The sequence below is a fragment of the Nicotiana attenuata genome, unplaced genomic scaffold (assembly GCF_001879085.1).
Source record: "Nicotiana attenuata strain UT unplaced genomic scaffold, NIATTr2, whole genome shotgun sequence".
NCBI classification, from domain to species: Eukaryota; Viridiplantae; Streptophyta; class Magnoliopsida; order Solanales; family Solanaceae; genus Nicotiana; species Nicotiana attenuata.
Window position 1 is genome coordinate 175231 of NW_017671582.1, and position 24172 is coordinate 199402.

Below are 24172 nucleotides of genomic sequence, written 5' to 3' on the forward strand. Positions count from 1 at the left end.
CGCATCATGGCTTTAGCTTCCGCAATATTACAGCTACACTCTCCATAGAACTCTGCAAAAGCACCAATTAAAACGCCATGGTGATCTCTGATAAGACCACCACCACCTGCCGTACCAGGGTTACCTTTGCTACAGCCATCGACATTAAGTTTAACCCAGCCCACTGAAGGTTTTTGCCAATAAACAGTCTGACAATGAATAGCAGGGGAAAGTTTTTCAATTCTGTTGTACGTGACCTGCCATAGGTGCTGGAGCTGAAGATCTGGGAAACTCGTCTGGATAAGTATATTTGTCATTTTGATCACTTGTTGGATGATGAAATGATGGGACATGCACTTTTCATCAAACCTAGCAGAGCATCTGTTCTTCCAAATTTGCCAGCAAATGATTGAGGGCAGGCACTGAAGAACTGTCTTCTGAACTTTATTTTTGGACATAGTCAACCACCACCTCATAATTCTGTGTCTTACTTGGCCTTGGACCAATCTGATACCACAGGAGTTACAGAAGAAGGACCAGACTAGATTGGCAATATGACTATCACTCAGCAGATGGTTAGTAGATTCCTCAGAATGTTTATTGGGGCAACAGTCACATATAGAAGCAATATTCACCCCAAATCTTTTAATAGCAACATCAGTTGCTACTTTATCCATTAGCACTCTCATCATAAAAAAGGAAATTTTAAAAGGAAGCTTTTTATGCCAAATAGTCATACCTGTTAGAGTAGTTCCTTTCTTTGATCTCAGAGTGTTCCATGCAGATTTGCAAGAGAAATCCCCTGAAGGATCCGGGGTCCATATGGGTCTATCTTCTTTATCAATATTGAAGGTGATGTCTTTGATATAGTTGACCACATGCAAGGGGAGGATTCTCCTCAATTTACTTTGATTCCAAGTATTTTGATAATAGAAATCCCTTACCAATAGTTCTTTTAGGAGTCTTGGTGTTAATCGTCAGGTGAGCCAAGGGCCCAAGTTCTGTCCAAGAATCCCACTAGAAGGAGATCTCCCCTCTTCCAAGGCTCCATGAGATATAAGGTTCCATCTTTTCTTTGATGTCCATCATTCTTCTCCAAGAATGAGATTGGCATTGAGCTTTTCTTCTTGCAATAGGATGAAACCTTTTACAATACTTAGCTTAGAGAAAATCTTTGATAAGGGATTTTTTAGTTCTAAATTTTCACCATATCTTAGCAGAGAAGGCATCACATGTGTCTTTAAGAGATCTGAAGCCAGCTCCCCCTTCCTCGACTGGAAAGCACATGTCTTTCCAAGCAATCCAATGCTTCTTGTTTTTGTTGCCATCCATACCCCAAAAGAAGTTAGAGAAGATCTTTTCAATCTGGGAGAAAGTTGCCTTGGGAGGATGTAACACTGATAGAGTGTGAAGTGGAATAGCCTGCAAAACAGATTTAATAAGAACAGCTTTGCCACCATAGGTTAGAAATTTACCTTGCCATCCTTGGAGTCTTTCGGCTATGTTAGCCACCATGTTGTTAAAATAAACAACCTTTTTCCTTCCTATATAGATAGGACATCCAAGATATTGCATTGGAAAGTGGCAGCGGTTGTATCCAGTAATCTGTTTGATTCGGTTGATTCTTATATCATCATCTTGGAAGTTGACATAAAAATCAGATTTGGCTTTGTTCACTAGTTGTCCTGAGATTTTTTCATAAGTCTCCATCTTTTCCATCATGATCTTCAAGGATTCAGGTTCAGCTGAGGAAAATAAAATTGTGTCGTCAGCATAACATAAATGAGATATAACAGGACCATGACTATCTATAGAGAAAGGGATGAATTCAAGATTATTTAAGGACTCCATTAATTTTGAAAAAAGTTCAGCCCTAATAAGAAAAAGGGAGGGAGATAAAGGATCCCCTTGTCTTAATCCCCTAGAGGAATTGAAAAATCCCTGTCTATTCCCATTGATATTTACAGAATACCAAATATTAGACATAAGTCTCCAAATCATATCAATCCAAGTTTCATTAAAACCAAAATGCCTCATAATATTATAGAGGTATTCCCATGAGACTCGATCATATGCTTTAGCCATGTCCACTTTTAGCACTACATTCCCATGAGTGGAATTTGTAATATTATGGACCATATCCTGAGTCATCATGATATTTTCAGTTATGGATCTTCCTTTGATAAAACCTGTTTGGTAAGGAGAAATAAGTTTGTCCATAAGGGGGCTTAATCTCTGGTTCATTAGACTCGATATGATTTTGCAGGAGAAATTGCCAAGGATGATAGGCCTTAGTTCATTGAAGGCTTGAGGATTATCCACTTTAGGGATGAGGATTAGGCAGGTGTGGGTCATGGCCTTTGGAATTTGGTTACCTGCAAAGAAATCATTGATCATTAGTAAAAGATCATCCTTAATAATATCCCAACAAGAATGATAAAATTTTCCAGAAAGGCCATCTAGTCCAGGTGCACTGGATGGGCTCATGGAAAAAACGACAGCTTTCAGTTCCTCCATAGTAGGTATGGTTGTGAGGCCTGCATTATCCATTTCATTGATAACTTTAGGAATACAATTAAGGATAGAAAAATTGGAGTCTATATGTTCTCTAGTGAATTGCTTTTGAAAGAAGGATATAGCTTCATTTGCAATACGCTCATCTCCTTCAATCCATGTGCCATCACTTAGCCTGATCTTTTTAAGAGCTAACCTCTTTCTTCTACCCTTGACAATGGAGTGGAAGAATTTAGTGTTCACTTCCCCCTCCACAAACCACTTGATCCCAGATTTTTGCTTCCATATAGATTCTTCAGTTTTATAGGCCCTGATAAGAAGAGCATTTATGCGGTTAAGCTCAGCTCTGTTGATATCCGTGTTGTTTGTAATGGTCTTTTGTTCAAGATCATCCATCTTCTTTTCCAGATCCTTGACATTGTCAAAAATATTGCCAATAGATGTCTTAGACCAATGGGATAGGCATCTACATGTGTTTTTTAGTTTCAAGTGGAATTTCCACATAGGGGAACCATGAACCTCTATATCCCAAGCCTGTTTCACCACCTCTTTGAAACCATTTTCGTTAGTCCAGAAATCTAAGAATCTGAAATATTTGATAGTAGGCTGTAAAGTATTCTTAGCAATAGTGAGTAGGGGTGAGTGATCAGAGCATGTTCTAATTAAATGATTGACATTAGTAGAATCATAGTTATTCATCCATTCTTGGTTAACCAGCACCCTATCTAGCCTTTTCCAGACTCTTCTGTTAGGAGACCACCCATTGCACCAGGTAAATTGTGAGCCTGAGAAGCCTGGGTCAATAAGATCACAATCCATGATAAATTGTATCACAGGCATGCTTTTGGACATTCTGTGAAGGTTACCGCCCTGTTTCTCACTTGGATCAATAATACAATTGAAATCTCCTGCAATGTACCAAGGGAGCTTATAATTCTGGGAGATATCCCTTAGGTTATTCCAGAGATGTTCTCTCAAACCAACATCACATTTTGCATAAACAGAAGTAACAAGGATGTTTGTTCCCATCCATTCAATTATACAAGTAACCTGTTAATCTGATTCCTCCACCACATTACAGTTCAGATCATTATTCCAGAAGATCCATAGTTGACTATTCATATTGGCATGAGCATTATCATAGCCTAGCATAGATCTGAACTTATCAAGATGATCTACCTTGTGAAAAGGTTCACTAATAGCAATGAAAGGAAGATTTTGGAGCTAGATAATTTACTTTAGTCTATCAAAAGCACCACTAGAGTTGATGATTTTAATATTCCAATATAAGGATTTAAACATCATGAATCAGTTGGAGAGGTTTTGTTCCTGTGGTATAACCACAGCTTGTTGATAGGTGAATCTTCCACCTCTTCCTCTGGGTTTGTGACTACCCCTCTTGATGTTATTTCTGCCTCTTCCTCTACCTCTAGGTGATAGGTGAGCTCTTTCAACAATCTTATCAATTTCAGAGCTTACATTTATCTCCACTAAAGCATTGGAATTGAAAGTTTCAATTAGTTGTACCGCATGATCATCAGTTGTATGGTTCACAGGTTGATCCTCATTCTGAAAGCTTTCACTGTCAACACTTTCGAAATCATCAGTTTCTTCAATGCTCATATCATCCTCATAGTCACTATCTTCTTCGCTGTCCTCTTCCCCGTCATCCTCAAAGGATGATTCTGCCATTTGAATATTATTGAAGATGTACATATTTTCACTCTCTTTATCCTCTTCTAAGCTGGTACCACTAATAAGTTTAAGATAGGTGTTATGGGCATCTCCTGGATCAATTGCATGGTTGTTTTTGTTGTTGTTTTGTTCTGATCCGCTTCTGCTGTTGCCTTCCTCCTCAATGAGATTGGTGTTGTTCTCACCATTGGTATTATTCTCCTGGAACGAGTGTCTACTGTTTTGATCATTGTCGATGGTAGTGTTGTTGTCTTCTTTGTTGCTAGTATTCTGCTCCGATGGTTTGGTTGTTGTATCAGTTTTCTTGCTACTTGGTTGGCCTTTTCCCAAGGTTGTGTTTTGGAGTTGAGCTTCATTGCTATCGATGATTTGGTTCTTCTTTTTCACTCTGACCCTCTTCTTCTTGTTAATATTTTGATCACTCCTCTGTATGTTGTTTTGTTTGGTTTCTTCCTCCATTTTGTTTTTACCTTTACCAGGTACATCTTCCTCCATGGGAGACATCTGCATCTCGGTAGGCTCATTGATAACTATTCCATTTTTTGCCTTACCTCTCAAATCTTGGTTCACTAATTGATGATTCTGGATTTGCCTTTCATTCGATCTTTGATCTTCCTGGTTATGCTCATTAGGTTTGTTGGCCATCTCGATATGACTACTGTTCTGAAACCTCACTTGGCACTCTTCTTCTTAGAAACCGTTTGAAATTCATCATCTTTTGGCTTATCTCTTTTGTGTTCCTTCTCCTTGTTGAGTTGAGCTTCCTTTTGAGTTTTTGTTCTTTCATCACGGATCTTGTTTCTGCATTGGCTCTCATAGTGACCTTGCATTTTACAATACACACAATAGTTTGGAACCTTTTCATATTCAATGTCAAGCCACTTTCCATCATCGGCTCCATCAACTTATAGCCTAGCCATATTTGATCGAGTCTAGGCTTTAAAAGATCAATTTCGACTTTAACCTTTGCAACATTGCCTTTAGATTTAGAATAGGTTGCCAGGTCCGGAGCCACTGCCACACCAACATCTTGCACTAGTCTAGAAACAATATTCCATTTAAATAGGTGCCAGGGGAGTTGGTGAATTAGGATCCAAACAGGAACAATGGGCGTTTCCTCCTCTGGTTTGAAATCCGGAGTCCACTTGAGAATTTTCATAGGGGCATCGCCAATGTCTATATAGTCCTTAGCAAAGACGTGATTGTAATCAACTTTATTAGCAAAATCGAGGTAAACATGCTTAGGGTCAAAATATGCTATCTTGACCGAGGCAGAGAGTTGGAATTGCCTAATGAAAGTCTTCCTAATTTCCTCCATGGATGGTTTACCTCGATAGAACTTACCAATGATGGTGAATCTGCATTCTTTTGCTAAATTAACAAAGTAATCCTCCGCCTTAAAGAAAACCGCCGGTTTACCAAGATGTGTGCCGTGTTGAATCTCAACCATGGTGTCATTCTCAGGAGATTTGAGGTTGGTTTGGACAGTGGCGGCAAAAGTTGGTTTAGAAACCAGTTGTTTACTTTTGGTGGAAGTGCTCCCTTGAAATCCCTCAGTTTGTTATTTAGGAAGGACGGGGTTGGGTATTTGTTTGCCATTTTGTGTTTGCATGATTTGTTGGGCTCCTTTAGTAAGGTCATTTGTGTGACTGATTTTGGGTTGGGGTTGATCGAAATTAGTAGAGATTTTTGGGTAAGCAGTGTGGTTAGTAATCTGGGTGTGTTTCTGGGTGATGTTATCAGAGGAATTGGGTGTTTGGTTGGTATCAGAAGAATTATGTTGGGTGTTTTCTGGTGGTGTTGTGACTGTGGCTATGATTCCGGTGGTGGTTCCAACGGTGGCCTTGGGGTTATTAGCCGTTGGGCTAGCAGTTAACTGGTCAGAGGGAGTTTTGGAGGGGGGGAGGGGGGTAGGTAGCTGAGTTGTCGATGTCTCCTTTGTTTGGTCAGGAGGTTCAGGTGGATGGGTGGGGTCTTCTTTGGTGTTTGACATTTAGAGAGAAGGGAGAGAAAACTTTTAGAGAGAAGCGTAAGGGTATTCGATGTGTTTGATATTTTGTTTTGCCTACTAAATCATTAAGAGTTCTCATCCTACATAATAGGCTATCAAGTATTTCCAAACCAACCACTATTAGTTGCAAAGTTGTCTTTGTTAGACTTGCTTAAGTATTACTATTGCTAACACGGGACAAACTTGCACGTTCATATTAAATTGTTCACCTTCGCAAGTCCAGAAGATACTTAATTATTTTGAATTCAGCTATTTTGTTAGTTAATATAATAAATAAACATTTTATCTTCTTTAACGTACATTGTTGTTTTACATAATTCCTTCCTCCTATACACAAATTTAATTTTGACACGGCATACACGTGCAACGCACGTACTCTAAAACTAGTATTTATAAGGAGCAACCTAGTCATATTGTAAATATTTTGTATTAATAATAAGTAGTTTAAACTAATTGTTTAAGAAAATCAAATAAGGAAGGTAAGCGTAATATTTATGAGGTTAGTGTGATGAAGTCAAATGCAAGGGGAGGTCTTTGAAATTATTTCTAAATTTAATACCTTAAGAAATAATCAGGCGACTTAAAAGATAACTTTGCAATGTCCCCAGTTAAAAAGCATTTGTTTTTACCAAATACTTACCGTAGTGTTTTCCTATTTCCTTGGATGGTAAAATTGAGGGACAATCTCCTCCTTCTGCTTTGTCAATCTTGATGAATACATACTTGGACATATGAAAGAGACATTATCTTTCGGAATCCATGATATATTCAAGGAGTTCGTACTACACCATTTTTTTAAAAAAAAAATTAAACATCAAAGTAGCCAATACCATTATAGTGATCAAGCATTCATTTGATTATGTGATTACAATATACAAATCTATAGAGCTGAAAATATGTAAAGAACTAGACCAAAACTAGACTCGAGGGAGCTTGGTGCATTCTAAATATTAGAACCAAGCTAACTCTACATTATTAAATGAGCTCACTTATTTACAAGACAAGCTCACAGATATCATAATTTTCTCAGTCAAAATAACGTGTAAACGAGAAGCTTACAGGTTCCCTGTAATTGTTACAAAAGGAACTAATCTTCTATAATCTCTCCGTTTCCCAAGTGGACAACTATCAAGCACCCTCCCTAGCATCAACCGCGTGTTTTGCAATGCTAATTCTCTTGCTGATAAACCCGATTCAGATGCATTAGATTGTCCCCCTGGTGCCGAACCTGCTCCAAACCCGAGGCCCATTGCAAACTGCAATGGTCCACTTCGAGCCTTAAATGAGGTTTGAGGTGCAAGACTCTTCTCTTCGGTGCTAACGAGCCCATACTCAAATTGCCCCAGCTCATTAGGATGTGATCCAGGTAAAGAGCTACAACTGTGTAAAAGCGCTTCCAACACACTAAGTGCCTCCCAACACAAAGGGCTTTCCACCAACTGAGATACAATTGCATATAATTGTGGACTCTGAGCAGCATCCATTGGAGTATGCTGAAGCAATGCCTTCAGCATAAGAAGGATAACACGATGATATTCCACTGGCCCTCTTTCAAGAAGCCGTAGGAGGTGCCCAAATGCCAGAGTTGAGTGCTTGGGGAACCATTCATTGCATAGTAATGGTGAAACACAAGCTAAAAGGTTTTCTATTCTTTTGATCTCACCACGGGAGTAAGCCATAAAAACAGTAGCTAATTCATCCATTGATTTTGATTGACACCACACGGCTATATTGGCTGCAACAGAGCAAGCCTTATGATGTTGCTGCTGTAGTGGTGACATAAACCCCATAACTGCATCCTGGCTGAGCTGTAAGCAGAGCCAGGGAAGCAAGCCTGTAATGTGCATCAAAAGGCGTGTTTCTGCATCACCGAAGATGGAATCGCACGAAGGCACTGTGATCCTCGATAGAAGCTCAACAGAAACACCATGACTGACAGTGGACATAAGGCCTTTAAGAACCAGTGGCTGCACTCCTTCAAAGACTGGGAACTTTGCATTTGACGCTGATGGCTCACAAGCATTCCGTGATTCCAGACGTTGGAAGTCAGAACTGTCAGAAACACTTGAATCAAGCTCATCTCGAGGCATACCTGAAAGAAGCACATTCTCTGTTGTTCGATCTCGGAAAGATAAACGGTCAATAACCCGACGAAAAAGCTCCAGCACTTGACAGTACACATGGACAAAATCTGTATGCATCATGGCCACACAACCCCAGAAAAGCTGGGGATAGAGTATAACCTTCTCTGGTTCCATATTCTCCACCATCACCTGTAATGTCAACAAGATCTCCATAACAAAACCTAAAACAGCTGGTATAGGATTTCCCAAGCACCTGTGAAGACAACGTAGCAAGGATACACATGCATCATTTGTTACACGAGGCCTTAGTGAACGGTAAATCTGGTGAGAGCGGCAGGCCAAATGCCTAGATGTGCACTCCATAGCCCATTTAAGTGCCTCTGCTCCCCAAGTTTCTCGAAGATCTCCTTGAAAGAAGATTGCGTCCACCATACTCTGCACCAGAGCAGACAAGAGTGCTGCACTTGGTAGCTCCGTCCTCACTACCGTGGGGTCCTCATTCTCCCACATCATGCTACCTCGCTTAGATTGAACATACTTTATGAGGCTTACTACTTGCTGCTTGTTCTCTCCATCATTATTTTCAACATCATATAACTCCAAATGACGCCCAGCAAGGGAATACAATAGATTAACAAGCAGATGCTGACAATGCTCCAAGACAATATCCTCCGAACTATCCATTGATACAAAAGTGACATGAAAGAGCAAAGGTAAATGCTCCCGGAAGTCCTCATCGTTCTCATAAGCAATTTCAGCAAGTAGAATCAAAGCTATGTCTGCATGAGAGAGCAAGTGCTGCTGATGTCCTTGCAATGCTGATTGAAGTTCTTTTGCGTTGATACCGTGCATAACAGTCCCAGAATGCAACCCATCATCCCCAGAATTTGGAGTGTCAATGAAATAGTCTCCGCTGTCTCGAGAGCGATGACGACTTCGCATACTTCCGGTTGAACTCCGTACTCCCATTAATGGCCCTGACATGTTGACCAGTGATGGAAGAAGTTGGCCAGACCGACCAGCAGTTATCGGGACAATATTCAACTCAGGAGGCATAGGAGTCAATGGGCCTGAGGCACTTCTCCCTCCAACAGCTGCTGTTCTCCAGCTCAAGCTCCCACTTGTGTTCCTTAGTGGACCATCAAAGGACCCGCGAACTAGTAAAGGTGACATGTGAGGTTGACTCTCTACAACTGATGCGACTTGAGCAACAGAAGGCCCCTGAGAAAATTCCAACACGATGTTTCCATTTCCCTCACCTTGGTTGGCACTAGGCCTCAGAGGTTCTACACTGTCGAGCATTCGCTGAGCCAGTTGATAAACCAAGTGATCAATAGTACGTTGGGGGCATATACGAGCTAAATATAAACTCACTCTTTTGGCAACAGAGAAGTATGTAGCAAATGCGCCACTTATTTCTGCTGATGCATTTGAATCACAATCTTCAATACCTTTTGCAATCAAAAAATCTAAAACTGGACTTATGTTCCTGGGTTTGCTGGCAATTGTACTCCAAAGCTTCTCAATTTCATCAGGAAATTGATCACCATGCCGCCATGTAACGTAATAAAGACTTTTCAAAAGTCTATCACTCCATCCAGAGTCCTTGAGTTTCCAGAAATTGAGGTTCTCAATCCATGGAGCCATGCACGTCAAGACTTGATGCTGTGCAATTATATCGACTGCATCAAGCTGCCTCTGCATGATTTCTTCACAAAGCCACTGACTCAGTTCAGGGTGATCTTTAGCAAGTTTGCAAGAGAGTTTGTACTGGAACTGCTGGTATGAGTCAGGAAGGTTCCCTACAACAGCAGCTCTGTAGCCTCCTGAACCCTCCATGCCATCCTCAGCCCATTCACGGACAGAAAGCGTCTCAAGCATCTGAAGGGCATCATCACGAATTTGTCTAGAAGGATCTACAACCTTGTAGAGGATCAGGCTTAAGAGTCTCTGAATTTCACATTTCGGTATCTCTTGACGCATGTAGACTTCTGCTAGCACACAGAAGTAGCCATCTGCAATTGCAGCATCTGAGTAGTAGCACTGTACCAAATCCAAACTTAAGTGCTTCAGAGGTATAACAACATGAACAACAAAAATCTACCAAGGGCAGAGAAGGTTAAATATAACTTGCTATACGTAACTACAACAAATAAGTTGGTGAATCTTCAATCTAAGCTGTATATCAAGTAGGTAGCAGTAAATGCAACACTGAAAATGCTAAAAGAATGTGATTGAGACACCTAATGGATACAGACACATTTCATTTACTTAATATCAAAAGATAAAGATTAATCAAAATGGCATACCTCATGACAGCATTATGTATGTATACCTCATAACACCAAGTAAAAACCGTCAAACAATAAAGATTAATCCAAAGGGCACACCTCATGACAATCACATTAACAATCACATTTAAGATGCTTAATCCGATCATACAAGTGCAACTTGAACACATATCATTAGTATTAGCATAAGCAAACAAGTGTAGTATATAATAAATGAATAAAATACATGCACAGAGAAGTCCTACAAGACCGACGGAAGAGAAGAGGTGAAAAGGCTATCGACGCAGAATTCTTTTTCTATTTCATAGCGCCGCATAATGGAGGCATTGTAGTGCTAGACCAGATTTACCAGCGAACAGTTGAAAAACAGTAGAAGAAAAGAAAAGGAGAAGAAGGAGCACCTGATCAATGCAAGCAGGAAATAGGTCCAAATTTGTTAGAAGAAGATTTCTTAAAGCTAATTTTGCAAGTGAAACTCGAAGATGACTTCCTCTGTGCCTATCACGACCAGTTGTTCCTCTGCCACTTTCACCAGTGAATCTTGAATAAGATGGAGTTCTTGGATCAGCAGGTGAATAACCAAACGGAGCCCTTGGCGCAGGCTCAATGAATAGGCTATTAATCCAAGATACTACACGCCCGCTCATCTTTCTTGCATTGTCATCAAAGCACGGGCCATACAATAGTGAAGCCATTGCATTTGAGGAAGCCCACTGGATTGCCTCTACCTGTTCACTCAATTCTTTATCAAATGATAATTTGTCCAAGGAGTCTTTTGATCGAGAGTGCTGAGCAGACTTGTATCGCTCCACTTCACGTCGATAATCATTAACACCATCCTGATTCCAAATATTGCTAGCATCATCGCTCCAGGTGAGAAGAAGATCAAAGAGTCGCCTCCTTGTTCTAATATCAAATTTCTCCGATTTGGACTCAACAAATTCAGGGGCCAGGGATCTCAGTACAGAAGCAAGTGCATAACGGAGGGGTTGCATATCTTGGAAACTCTCTGCAGATGCTGTTAATATCTGTCTGGTTGTATCTTCAATGAACTTTAAATAATGTAGGCGGAAAACTGGTTTCCTACTAAGCATTCCAGGCCAGATATTCTCAGCAACTGTGCGGTATATATTTGCAATGTGGATACGAAGTTCTTCTCGACGGGACCTTTGGCTCTGCAACGAAAACATTGAATATCTACTTAAAGATCTGACTGGACATATATGTATACCAAATAAGTGACGTGAAAATGAATACCTATAACTACATACCCAATCAGGCACACAAAAAGTTCAGCACAGCATCTTGAAAGACTGTTGTTGTAATTACAGAGAGTTTCATGCAAAGATTCTATTAGCAAAAATATGGAAATTCTTTTGCCAATATAATAGACTCATTAGTTTACAGAAGATGAATTTAGTGTCAAATTGCAGTTTGCTTAAAATCGATTATTAAAGGTAATCGAGATTAATGAACACATCAAGATTTTCAGATATAACAGAATTGGCTAGAGAAGATCACCAGCAATATTATCTCCTGCCATTAGCATGCAAGAAACGTGTTTTGCAAACCTGGGCATTGTTATAAGGATGACGTTAAACATACACCTGTCAGCTGATGTAAATAAATCGTGTATGGAAAACTCATGATGCTATCTCTTGACTAACAAGTTTGTCTACAACCACTTTGCATTAAATTGGGGGCTGCATCCGCTTGTAATAACTCAAAGGGTTAAGAAGCTCCATGTTCACACTCTTCGCAGAACTCTGTGCCATGAGGTATAGAAACTCATAACATTCCGCCACTCCAAAGAAGGAGAAGAATCCAAGGAAGAATCAACCACTCAATTACAGACATAATAGCAGGCAAGCTGACACAAAGGAGTTAAATGATGGGGAAGTATCAAAAGAAGTACCTTCCATTTTGGTTTCCCTTCTGACTCCAGAGAAACCTCGTCGATGAAAGATGCAAGCTCATTGAACATGACTTCACATATTTCAAGATGTGCATGGCCAAGAGCCATTGTAGCTGCATGCTAAAACAGGCGAAAAGAACAAATTACTTGACACATCGTTAAACATAAAATGAGAACTTTTGATTCTCTTCTACTCTCAGGTGCACGATATACTAATACACACCATAACCCCAGTTTCCTGGGCTCTTATTCTCATAAAAATATTTCAGAGAGTAACAAATCCTTGAACAACTTTTTCAATACGTACAAATATAACAGTATCTCAAGTGCTCCTGATAATAACCAGTGTCATCACATGGGGCTGCTGAAGGATTATTTATCAAACTGAAAATTTTTATCATAACGAGATCAACTCTTGTGCTTTAACAGTTTTTCAAGCTCCAAAGGCATTATATAATTGTCCTAGATAGTGGCAGGAGGAAGTCTGAAGATCAAATTTAGTCAAAGGATTCTAAAAGGTTCTCATGAAAAACACAGTAAGAAAAATCTTGTAGCGCTATCAATTTCTCATTAGATTGTTAATATACTATTCTAAGCTCCAACACTTACATCGAGAAATAGACACATAGAGACAGTATGACAACTGTATTACCCATCTGAAAGGTTTTCTGTAGCCACTACTTACTATATTTGGTTCGGAACCAGACTTTAAGGATGGGAAGATTAGATGGAAAAGTTCTTTTGTAGCTGCTGAACCACCACCTTCTTTACTATCAGGTGGACATGAGCATGCGAACATTCCATACATCAGCCATTGATCTAGCTTGTTATCTGTGTCCTGTGATTGATGGGCCTTTCCGCCCAAATCCGAAGGAGTGATATGAGCAAGCCGCTGAATAACTTCCAATCTGCAATTAGCATTAAAATAAGATGGAAGATTTAGCCATCTTCATAAAATTACTTGAATTTGAAAAATAAGGAGCTGCATCAATGAACAAGAAATGGAACTTGAAATATTTGTTTTCTGAGATAATGACCAAAATACCCCAGCAAAAGGCATATATCAAGGTCGAATTCTTGATATTCATCAAGCAACAAGCAATTCAATGCACAAACATAATGTTCATCGCATCCTAAAATACAGCACATGTTTATTCTAAGTCAAATTAGATGTGTAGATTTTTCTTGCAGAGAAGAGAAACTAATTCATGATTCTAAGGAAAAGTAAGGAAATATGGTAACATGAAAGTGTAGTTGGACGTAAACCATTTTACACATCATTCCACAACAGAATTTTTTTACTTTCCCTAGTATACCCAAGAGGTGCTTATAAGAGATAGATGACACTCTAAAGTAGAAAGCATGGCACACTTTCACGTTTAACATGTCTATATTTCCACAACTGGCTTACTTTGCATCCTGAACAGAACTCGGGCACAGCTCAGCAGCGTACTTGACAAGCTCACTAAGACATCGAGCCCATCTGTGCTTATCGGGGCTATCAAATAGTATAGATTGGAGAGTAACATCAGGGGGTACAGGATCAGACTCGCGCCTCAGATCAAATGGACGCCCCGAATCCCAGTAGCAACTCTGAACTATGTCATCCTGCAAAATAGCGTACCTCCTTACTAGATATATACCTGAATTTCCTAATTAGAAATAACAGAAGTACCCGAATGTTCAGTGTTCAGAATGCACTACATAAAAGAATAACTGGTACCCACCCCATTCTCTTCTAAAACATCAATTATAAATATGGGTTCAGCTTCATTTTTCAAGATATGATCTGATCGCTCAAGCAATGAAAGTTCCCTAATATCATTTCGCAAAGCACGAACACAGCGCAGTAACTCCAGTGCTGTGTGCCGAATCTGACTATCCACGGAGCTAAGGAATATAAGACCAACTGCATCTATCTCTGAAGCATGGAATTCAATTGTCTGGGAATGATGGAAAGAAGACTTCTTGAATCCCTCAGTTCTCTGCACACGCTTTGCATCTGAAACATCATACTCCACCATATCATCCGTTAGGCAAGCTCTCCAAAAACACATGAGCTCCAAAAGGCGCTTCAGAGACGTTTGAATAAGAAGAGGGAACTCATCTGGAAGACGCAAAATAAAGTTTGCCATCCCTCTCATAACTGCGAATCGACGGTGTGGTAGGTATCTTACAATGCGATTGAGTACCTGTACAGCTTCCTCGCGCACACCTGGATCGATACTGATGCCATGTTGAGGTATTATCCCAGTTATTTTATCACTTCGGCCAACTTCTTCAATCAGATATGGTATACACTTCAGAACTGAGCGGAATAGATAACCCTGAGACTTCTCCTTTGTTACAGCATCTGGCGAACAAAAGCATTTATATGTACACTTATTTGGCACAAAATGCACTTCCTCAGACAATTTAGAGAAAAAATTCAAGAGAAGATGTCCAAAGATGAGATAAGAGAAATATTCTCTAGGGGATTAACAGAATGTGAAAAGGCAAGTTTCCTAAGAGGTATGGCTGAAAAGGTGTTGAATTGGTGAATGAACATTCAAAGGCTTGATTTTAAAGCCCAAACTATAAACATTGATTTGGTTTGTGCAATATTTATAATTTAGGTTACAAAATCTCTTTATCAAACAAAGATTTTTGAAACCTGAGCCATAAAAATTAAATTGCAGGATAACTAACAGAAAAGCCAAAAGAATGCCTGTCGATAGTAAAAGGCCATAAAATTGTGAATTTAGAATCTGAACTACAGATAATCAAAGCATAAAGTTTCGCAACTGTTAACTCACGAATAAGATTGATCAAATACTACTGTACATAAACTACTGCAAGACATAACACAAATAAACACACATGCCTCCTCTCCAATAATTTAAGCTTTTAGATGTGGTAGTCACACAATTCAAATATGGTACTAAAGCAGATAGCGGTCTAGAATTCAAGTCTCACCATGACCCATTTTAAAAAGAATTTCCATGTGTTTGGCCCAAGAAAAAAGAGTCAAGCCCGCACATGAGGTGGTGTGTTGCAGACCAATATAAATAAATAAATGTACTGCTCTAATAATTTAAACTTTTTAGATGAGGTAATGACCTGATGAAAAAAGGATGTATAGAGGGTTGTTTGGTCGGTGGAGTAAGGAGACTTAATCTCCAGATAAAATTCAGCATTGTTAGTACAATGTTTGGTTGCTACTTTTCTTTCCCTCATAAATAATACCCACATAAGTCATGCCAGAATCTGTACATTATATTATGCGGGGTAGAATGTGGGTTAAGAATGTGGGTATTATGGATCAAAATATTAAAAGATCAAAACCAAACCTAATAACAGTAAACAAACTTTTGTTTTTGTTTAAGAAGTAAACACATATTTCAATTGTGTACTAATTTGTAATATATCAAAGAAACAAACATCCAACAAGAAATAATCCATGTTACTAATTTTTATATTACTAATCTCAGCATTATAATCCCTGCATTACTAATACATTACTATCGCTGTATAAGTATAACTTCTTTCTAGACCCAAAGACCCCTAAACGTTTTAAGCATTTCCAATTTAAGCTAAGTGAGGAGGCTCTAAAATCTCGAAGGCAACCATTGAGGCTAAAGTCACACGATACTAATTCCTTGATAGGTGAGCCATTTGTCCCGTGCAGACCTTATGGCTCGAGCTGTCCAACAATACACTTTAATTTCTAATAACACATCTTCAATGCTCTGCACCTTCGGAGATCCAACGTTGTGCAACCATAAACACTTTATTCTTAATCTGTTTTAAGTATTTGACTAAAAATTACATATATTCTTTAATTTATTTCTGAATTTGGTGACTTAGTATGTTGTTATGTACAATGTTACTATTCCAAGATGCTTAAACAAATCATTGGACATATTGCTTTTGATATCAATATTTTATTCTCAACATATTTTTATTGGTAATTTATTTTAATATTTTAACTTCTTGTTTTCTTTTTTAAGCTTAATAACAAAAAATGGAGGGGCTTATGAACAGAGCCTTGGAGCTAACACCTCACTGTAAAAGATTGATAAAAAGAAACAGCCATAGCAAAGAGACTGTAAAGGATTGATAAAAAGAAACAGCCTTAGCAAAGAGACAGACTTCGTTACTGAAAATCAGCTTAAGTATTCTCCTGTGAGCCTCATATTTGCACTGCAGCCACACACCTGAAATTAGAAATCATATCTTTGCTCAACATTGTTTTTTAATTATTTTTTTGATAATTATCTTTGGTGAGAATTGTTAGAGGACGAAGAACTGGAAATGGGTTTTACACCCAGACCTGCCTTCTTGTTTGCAAGGATAGGAAGGTTGTACGGCATAGCCACTAGGAGGAAGCAGGGCTTCAGATCAAAACCAAGGTGAAGGGAGCATCGGTTATATCCAATTTCCAGATATTTTAGCATTGTCAGTTGGTTTTTGTTTTTATTTTTAATGAAAGCAACGCCACTTGGTTTTGTCTCAGGCACATCAACCACAATATATTATCATTCTTGAGTAACAGAAAAATAAAGAAACATATATTCAACCTACAATATATTTCTTTTACTTGCATTGCCCATAAGAAGCCATCTGAATCACAAAATCAAATTGACCACAGCCAAATTCAGGGTTCTACCAGTGTGAGGATTACAGAGGCTATGGATTGGTGTATTCTAGTTGAAAAACCACATATGTGATTCACAATTTTTTAATACATGAAACAGACAAGAAGCAAAGAAATCCAAGAGGCTTAACCAAATTAAGTAAATATATGCGGTTTCAAAGATGTATGTCTCTACAGGTGAGTATAACAGCTGACCAACAAACAATACCTTCGGAACAGTAAAAATGTATCTCAAGAAGATTGTAACTAAACCAAAGAATTACATATTTCTTAAACTGAATTCTGAGAAACTGGCTAACCAATTCGACCAAACAAACATGCAAGTTGCCTCATATAAAGGTTCAGGACAATAAGCTATCGTACTTAAGACAATTACCTATGGTTGTCCTTGAAGAAGTAAGAAGAGCCTGGCTGTAGGTCTTGTGACAAGATCTCAAAATTGACTCAATTGAAGCCTTCACTTTTGGGATGTAGTGGCCAATACCACGAGCTACCAATTCATATGATAACAAAATGATGACTTCAGAATAACAGGGCCAAAAAATGAATAAAGAATACCAAAAAACTAAGAATGTCATAATTACCATGAAGAATTTCCAACCCAACATGCTGGCTGGTAGGAGACATGACAATGGCAAGCAAAGCACGAAGACCAATAACTTTGGCTTCGCTTGGACTATCTTGCTTCAGCAATTCCAATATTGTATGGTTCATAGCAAAATCGATGTTGTGTTCAGCTATGGTCACACAGAATTCTACTAGTTTATCATGTTGCACATCCTGTGTAAGCATGCCTTTTCTGAGAACTGTAAGGAGTTGTGACGACACACTGTCTAGGTAATCCCATACACGATTTGGAGGCTGGGAATCACCATGAACGCCCAAGTAAAATCTCAGTACGCGGTGTAAACAGTCTAAGGCCATGAATCGATGGCTCTTGTCCTACAGAAAGAGCAATGTTATATAATGCTATGTTCTTACCTATACCAACTGCATAAGTAGATAACCTGACTCGGTTGATGCAAAAGAAAAGTAAGAAGCGGCTACAGTGAGGTTTTGCTGTGTTCCTAAAGCTTCACAGCTTACCCTCAAATGCTTATAGAGTTGCTCCATGTGAGGACCAAAGTTACTGAGGAAAACATGAGGATCACCAAGACACAGAAGAAGTGTAACTAATGGATATCCAACCTGGGTTGCAGAATATATACAAATTAGATAAAAAAAACAACAATCTAGAAACAGAGAAATATGTGAGAACAACAATCAATGGAGGAAAATAATGAATATTATCTTAGCACTTTGATCTGGACTTTTCACACGCTAAGGAATTATGAACGGAGTCCACTTTTCTATGCCTCTTTTTCTCTTCACTATTTTATTGTTTCTTTTTGGCTTTCCCAGGGGTTTAAAGAATTTGAATCAGTACATCCTAAATCCACATGAAGTTAGGGAAATAAAGTTTAGGATTGGACATCATACATGAGGCTCATTATATTGGAGTTTTCAGCTACATAAAACAAGAAAAGTTGTCTGAATCTTGTGAGTCTTAATTATGACATAATCAGTAAATATTACTCTCCACACATGTCTTAATTATTCTGAATAATATGAGCATTAGGATTTTTCTACTCAATATTGTTAATAATTCTCTAGATACTTAGAAATCCCTTCCAACAATGCGGTGAAACTTGAGTTTGCTTATTTTGCAAAACAACAAACACTAAGAACTCACAAGAATAATAAACCAATGGCTTGAATAATGTAGCCAAAATAGTGTACTATCACCAGTGGCACATTCTAGGAGCCCTCTATATACTCAAGGCTGGAATGGATATCTAAATCACGGACAATATATCATGAGGGCCCAATATTGGGTGAACCAAGAATAGGGATGGGTTTGGCTCTGATTCCATGTTAAGAAAATGGACCTTCAGCCTAACTTACTCAACCCCAAAAACTAGCCTTAATGTGAGGATTCCCCAAAGACCGTTTAAAAATATAAGTCAGTTATGTTGTAGGAATTTGAAGCTACATGACATAAGAAAAGTTTTATAATTCTTGATATTGCTAATTATGAACTAATCACTAAAAACAACATCATATTCTTAATTATTCTCTTGACTAACATAATCAAAAGAATATTCATACACAATACTGTAAATGCATTTTAGAACTTCAACCTGGGATATAAACTTTTGCTGACTTATCGTATCCATTCTCTGGAAGCTAAACTTATTCAGTGCCCATTGAACAGAATAAATGAATCCAAATGAGATCATATACTATCGTTTCATGGATTCAGAGTTTTTCTTGCTAAAAACAGACTACATAAAATAGATGAACCAGTCTATGGTCACCTTGTTTGACATGCTAGACACAATTTGATTTAAAAGTAAATCAATTGTTCATAGTAAACGGCAAGCAATAGAAATTACTAAGTCAAGCCAGAAACGGAAAATGTAAAAAAACCTGCATGCACTATGGACAACAGAATGTGAAAGAAAAAACTTGGCCAAAATGACAGGGACTAGAAACCATCTTACTTTGGTGTAGAACAAACCATTAAATTTGTGCAGACAAAAACTTTTTGAGACTTTTCCACAGATTTGATCTTCTTTTCACCTCATTTATATTTGAACTTAGATGGAAAAACATCAGAGAAGACAGGAGGAAGTTCTCTAAAATGGCCTTTTTAAGATGCTTACAGCAATATGTTTGCTTTGCTTGTCCATCCAATGCATGAGTTGCACCCTTATTCGTGCCACAGCTTCATACCATAAAGTTAGTGCAGGATCTATGCCTGAAGGAGGCCATTGACCTTTTCCACTGTCCGCAAGAGGTGCTAAGATGTTTGATAGCATGTTGCATAAGGCATGATGAAGTTCGCTTTTTCGTTTATGAGGAGCACGATTAAGTGGGTTAGCTTTAGCCACAAAGGAAGCTGAAGCATTCAGTCCACCCTCTGTCTTTACCTGGAAATATCTTTATCACCATAGTACCTCAATGGATATTAATTCAGCAAAATAAAATAAGACATACCCCAAGCTTCAGGTAGCGCATTCCGTTTATAATACTAAGTGTTTCACTTCTAGCAACACTAGTATCTATTCGGCGTGTGTTGAGTTCCATGAAGAAGCGTTCTGTCACTGAACTAAATCTGGTGACAGAGAGGGGAAGCGTTAATACCCACAACAATGAAGCGCGAGGCTGAACTTCAGATTCTCACTTATCAAAATAATTTGGGAAGTACACAAACTCTATGATGTATATAGGGCACACACAAACGACTTTCATGAAACTTGTTATTTTTTCACTTGACACAATCAGGGAAAGTTGCAGAGGTATCATTTCTTTCTTCTCTCTTCATCGCCATTTTTATTCCATCCTCCTTAGAAAGAATTTTCCAATTAAGTTGGTATCAAGTGTGTGAGTTTCAAAAATATCGGACTATAGAAATGTACAATACCATTCACTTACCTGATCCTCGATAGGGCACCAAGGAGTTGGGCAACCAGGTCCAGAAGAAGCCCCCGTAAATCAACCAACGAAGGGTAATCAACTTGGCTAACAACCCTGCAATAAGTAAATGTTGCATTATACCACAAAAACTTCAAAGTCAACAGCTTTATTTCCATTCCAGCAACTGATTCAATAATGAGAATAAGTCAAGGTATATCAGATCATCTCTCTTGGCAATTGTAATGGCAATAAAGATATATTTATAAAGCAGAAAGTAATTGTGAGAATGCACGGGAGAAAATATATTATTGATGTATTGACATATGTTACAATGAGCCCTATATATATACACACACATATCATGTCCTACTCCTAATATATATTGGGTTAGGGTTATTTATTTGCTCCTATTTACATGACTATTCTAACACTCCCCCTCAAGTTGGTGCATATAAATCATATGTACCGAGCTTGTTACATATGTAGTTAATACGAGGACCAGTGAGGGACTTGGTGAAAATATCTGCAAGCTGATCATTCGACTTCACAAACTTTGTAGCAATATCTCCCGAGAGTATCTTTTCTCTAACAAAGTGACAGTCAATCTCAATGTGTTTAGTTCTCTAATGGAACACTGGATTTGACACAATATGAAGAGCAGCTTGATTATCACACACAAGTCCCATCTGACTAATCTCACCAGATTTCAACTCCTTGAGCAACTGTTTGATCCAAATTAGCTCACATGTCGCCATAGCCATCGCTCGATATTCTGCTTCTGCACAAGACCGAGCAACCACATTCTGTTTCTTGCTCTTCCAGGACACCAAATTTCCTCTTACTAAGACACAATATCCAGACGTAGAACGTCTATCAGAAGGTGATCATGCCCAATCAGCATCTGAGTATCCAACGATCTGCTCATGGCCTCGATCCTCAAACAATAAACCTTTGCCTGGAGCTGATTTTATATACCGAAGAATGCGAACAACTGCATCCCAATGACTATCACACGGAGAATCCATAAACTGACTCACAACACTCACAGAAAAGGAAATGTCAGGTCTTGTCACTGCAAGGTAATTTAATTTACCAACCAACCGTCTATATCTTGCAGGATCGCTAAGAGGCTCCTCCTGTCCTGGCAGAAGTTTAGAATTCGGATCCATCGGAGTGTCAACAAGTCTACAACCTTGCATTCTTGTCTCCTCAAGAATATCTAAGGCATAATTTCGTTGTGATATCACAATACATGAGCTAGACTGAGCGACCTCAATACCCATAAAATACTTTAGTTTGCCCAGATCCTTAGTCTGAAAGTGTTGAAAGAGATGTTGCTTCAATTTAGTAATACCATCCTGGTCATTGCCGGTAATAACAATGTCGTCAACATAGACCACCAGATAAATACAGAGACTCGAAGCAGAATGCCGATAGAATACAGAGTGATCAGCTTCACTTCGAATCATGCCAAATTCCTGGATAACTGTGCTGAACTTACCAAACCAGGCTCGAGGAGACTGCTTTAGACCATAAAGTGACCGGCGCAAGCGACATACAAGGCCACGAGACTCCCCCTGAGCAACAAACCCAGGTGGTTGTTCCACATAAACTTCATCCTCAAGATCACCGTGTAAAAAAGCATTCTTAATGTCCAGCTGATGGAGGGGCCAATGGCGAACAGCAGCCATGGATAGAAAAAGGCGGACTGATGTTATCTTAGCCACGGGAGAGAAGGTATCACTGTAATCGAGCCCAAATATCTGAGTATATCCCTTGGCAACAAGACGAGCCTTAAGACGATCAACCTTACCATCCGGACCAACCTTTACTGCATACACCCAACGACAACCAACAGTAGATTTACCTGAAGGAAGAGGGACGAGCTCCCAAGTACCACTCGTATGTAAAAAAGACATCTCGTCAATCATAGCATGTCGCCATCCTGGATGAGACAATGCTTCACTGTAGACTTAGGGATGAAAATAGAGGACAAAGAAGATAGAAAAGCATAATAGGGTGATGACAAACGATGATAACTCAAACCAACATAATGGGGATTAGGATTAAGGGTGGTCCGTATACCTTTCCGAAGTGCAATCGGTGTACTAGGAAGAGACAAGTCCGCAGTAGGAGCAGGGTCAGGTGCAGGACGTGAATCAGCTGGGCCTGATGCTGGGTGCGGACGACGATGATATGTCAAGAGTGGTGTTCCTGTCTGGCAGGGAGTCTAGGAGGAGCCACACTAGACTCCCCAGCGGTTGGAATGTGTATGACTTCTGTAGCGGAAGGTGAAGGAGGAGCTATAGTAGACTCGGGTAAGACTTCTGTGGCGGAAGGTGAAGGAGGAGCTATAGTAGACTCCTTAAAGGTCAGTATAGGTAAGACCTCAGATATATCAAGGTGGTCAGAATGGTCAGAAGAGGTAAAGAAAGGTTTAGACTCAAAAAATGTGACGTCAGAGGACATAAAGTACCTACGAAGATCAGTAAAGTACCTACGAAGATCAGGTGAGTAACAACGATATCCCTTCTGAACACGAGAATAACCAAGGAAGACACACTTGAGAGAACGAGGAGCTAACTTATCTTTCCTAGGGGCTAAGTTATGAACGAAACAAGTGCTCCCAAAAACACGAGGAACAGAGTATAAGGGTGATTGGGGAGACAATACTGCATACGGTATCTGATTCTGAATGGGAGAGAAAGGCATCCGATTAACTAAATAACAAGCTGTGAGAACTGCATCGCCCCAAAAACGCAACGGAACATGAGATTCAATGAGAAGTGTGCAAGCAGTCTCAATGATGTGCCTATTCTTTCTCTCTGCAACCCCATTTTGCTGAGGGGTATAAGGACAAGAGGTCTGATGAATAATTCCTTGAGAAGTCATAAACTGCTCAAATTGAGAGGATAAATATTCTAACGCATTATCACTGCGAAAAGTGCGAATAGAAACACCAAATTGATTTTTAATTTCAGCACAAAAGTTCTGGAATATAGAAAACAACTCAGAACGATATTTCATTAAGAAAATCCAAGTACATCTTGAATGATCATCAATGAAACTAACAAAATAACGAAATCCCAAGGTTGAACTGACTCTACTAGGATCCCATATATCAGAATGAACTAAAGAAAAAATAGACTCTGCATGACTCTCAATACTACGAGGAAAGGAGGCTCGGGTATGTTTCCCGAGCTGACATGACTCACACTCTAATGTAGATAAACTAGACAAACTAGGAACCATCTTCTGAAGCTTGGATAAGCTTGGATGTCCTAAACGTTTGTGAATTAGGTCCGGAGGATCTGTAACTAGACATGCCTTGGAGAAATTGAGTGAGTTAAGGTAGTAAAGGCCTTCTGATTCAAGTCCTGTTCCAATCGTCTTCCCCGTACTGCGGTCCTGCATAATAAAGGAATTATCAATAAAATATATACCACAATGGAGGGCACGAGTCAAACGACTAGCAGATGCAAGATTAAAAGGACAGCCAGGTACATAGAGAATGGAATCTAGAGTGACAGAGGGTAGGGGATTCGCTTGTCCAACTCCTTTTGCTTTGGTTTGAGACCCATTGGCTAA

The 24172-nt window shown here is 39.1% G+C and overlaps 3 protein-coding genes across 3 annotated transcripts; all 3 read right to left on the bottom strand.

Annotated features, from left to right (window-relative positions):
- Positions 1 to 1182: 1182 nt before the first annotated feature.
- Positions 1183 to 3522, bottom strand: LOC109209105. Its single transcript, XM_019372284.1, has one exon. The coding sequence runs from the start codon at positions 3520 to 3522 to the stop codon at positions 1183 to 1185; it is 2340 nt and encodes a 779-aa protein (XP_019227829.1).
- A 279-nt stretch (positions 3523 to 3801) lies between these two features.
- Positions 3802 to 4833, bottom strand: LOC109209106 (myb-like protein F). Its single transcript, XM_019372285.1, has one exon. The coding sequence runs from the start codon at positions 4831 to 4833 to the stop codon at positions 3802 to 3804; it is 1032 nt and encodes a 343-aa protein (XP_019227830.1).
- Positions 4834 to 7006: 2173 nt separating this feature from the next.
- On the bottom strand, positions 7007 to 20760 carry LOC109209108 (protein furry homolog). The gene is made up of 12 exons (XM_019372286.1): positions 20603 to 20760; positions 20165 to 20282; positions 19831 to 20097; positions 18212 to 18313; positions 17710 to 18067; positions 17502 to 17615; positions 14217 to 14842; positions 13901 to 14097; positions 13175 to 13397; positions 12490 to 12609; positions 10976 to 11749; positions 7007 to 10326 (listed from the first exon to the last, which is right to left on the bottom strand). Exons 1-12 carry the CDS (start codon positions 20758 to 20760, stop codon positions 7255 to 7257), a joined length of 6129 nt encoding a protein of 2042 aa, XP_019227831.1. The 3' UTR covers positions 7007 to 7254.
- Positions 20761 to 24172: the final 3412 nt, after the last annotated feature.

Excerpts from the sequence above, each read along its gene's own strand:
- LOC109209108 (XM_019372286.1), bottom strand. The coding sequence starts at position 20,760 with ATGGAAATAAAGCTGTTGACTTTGAAGTTTTTGTGGTATAATGCAACA. Across the intron at positions 11,750-12,489 it reads AAGGGAAACCAAAATGGAAG|AGCCAAAGGTCCCGTCGAGA; the intron begins GTACTTCTTTTG and ends TTTTCGTTGCAG. Across the intron at positions 10,327-10,975 it reads TTCCTGCTTGCATTGATCAG|TGCTACTACTCAGATGCTGC; the intron begins GTGCTCCTTCTT and ends GATTTGGTACAG.
- LOC109209105 (XM_019372284.1), bottom strand. The coding sequence starts at position 3,522 with ATGGGAACAAACATCCTTGTTACTTCTGTTTATGCAAAATGTGATGTT.
- LOC109209106 (XM_019372285.1), bottom strand. The coding sequence starts at position 4,833 with ATGGCCAACAAACCTAATGAGCATAACCAGGAAGATCAAAGATCGAAT.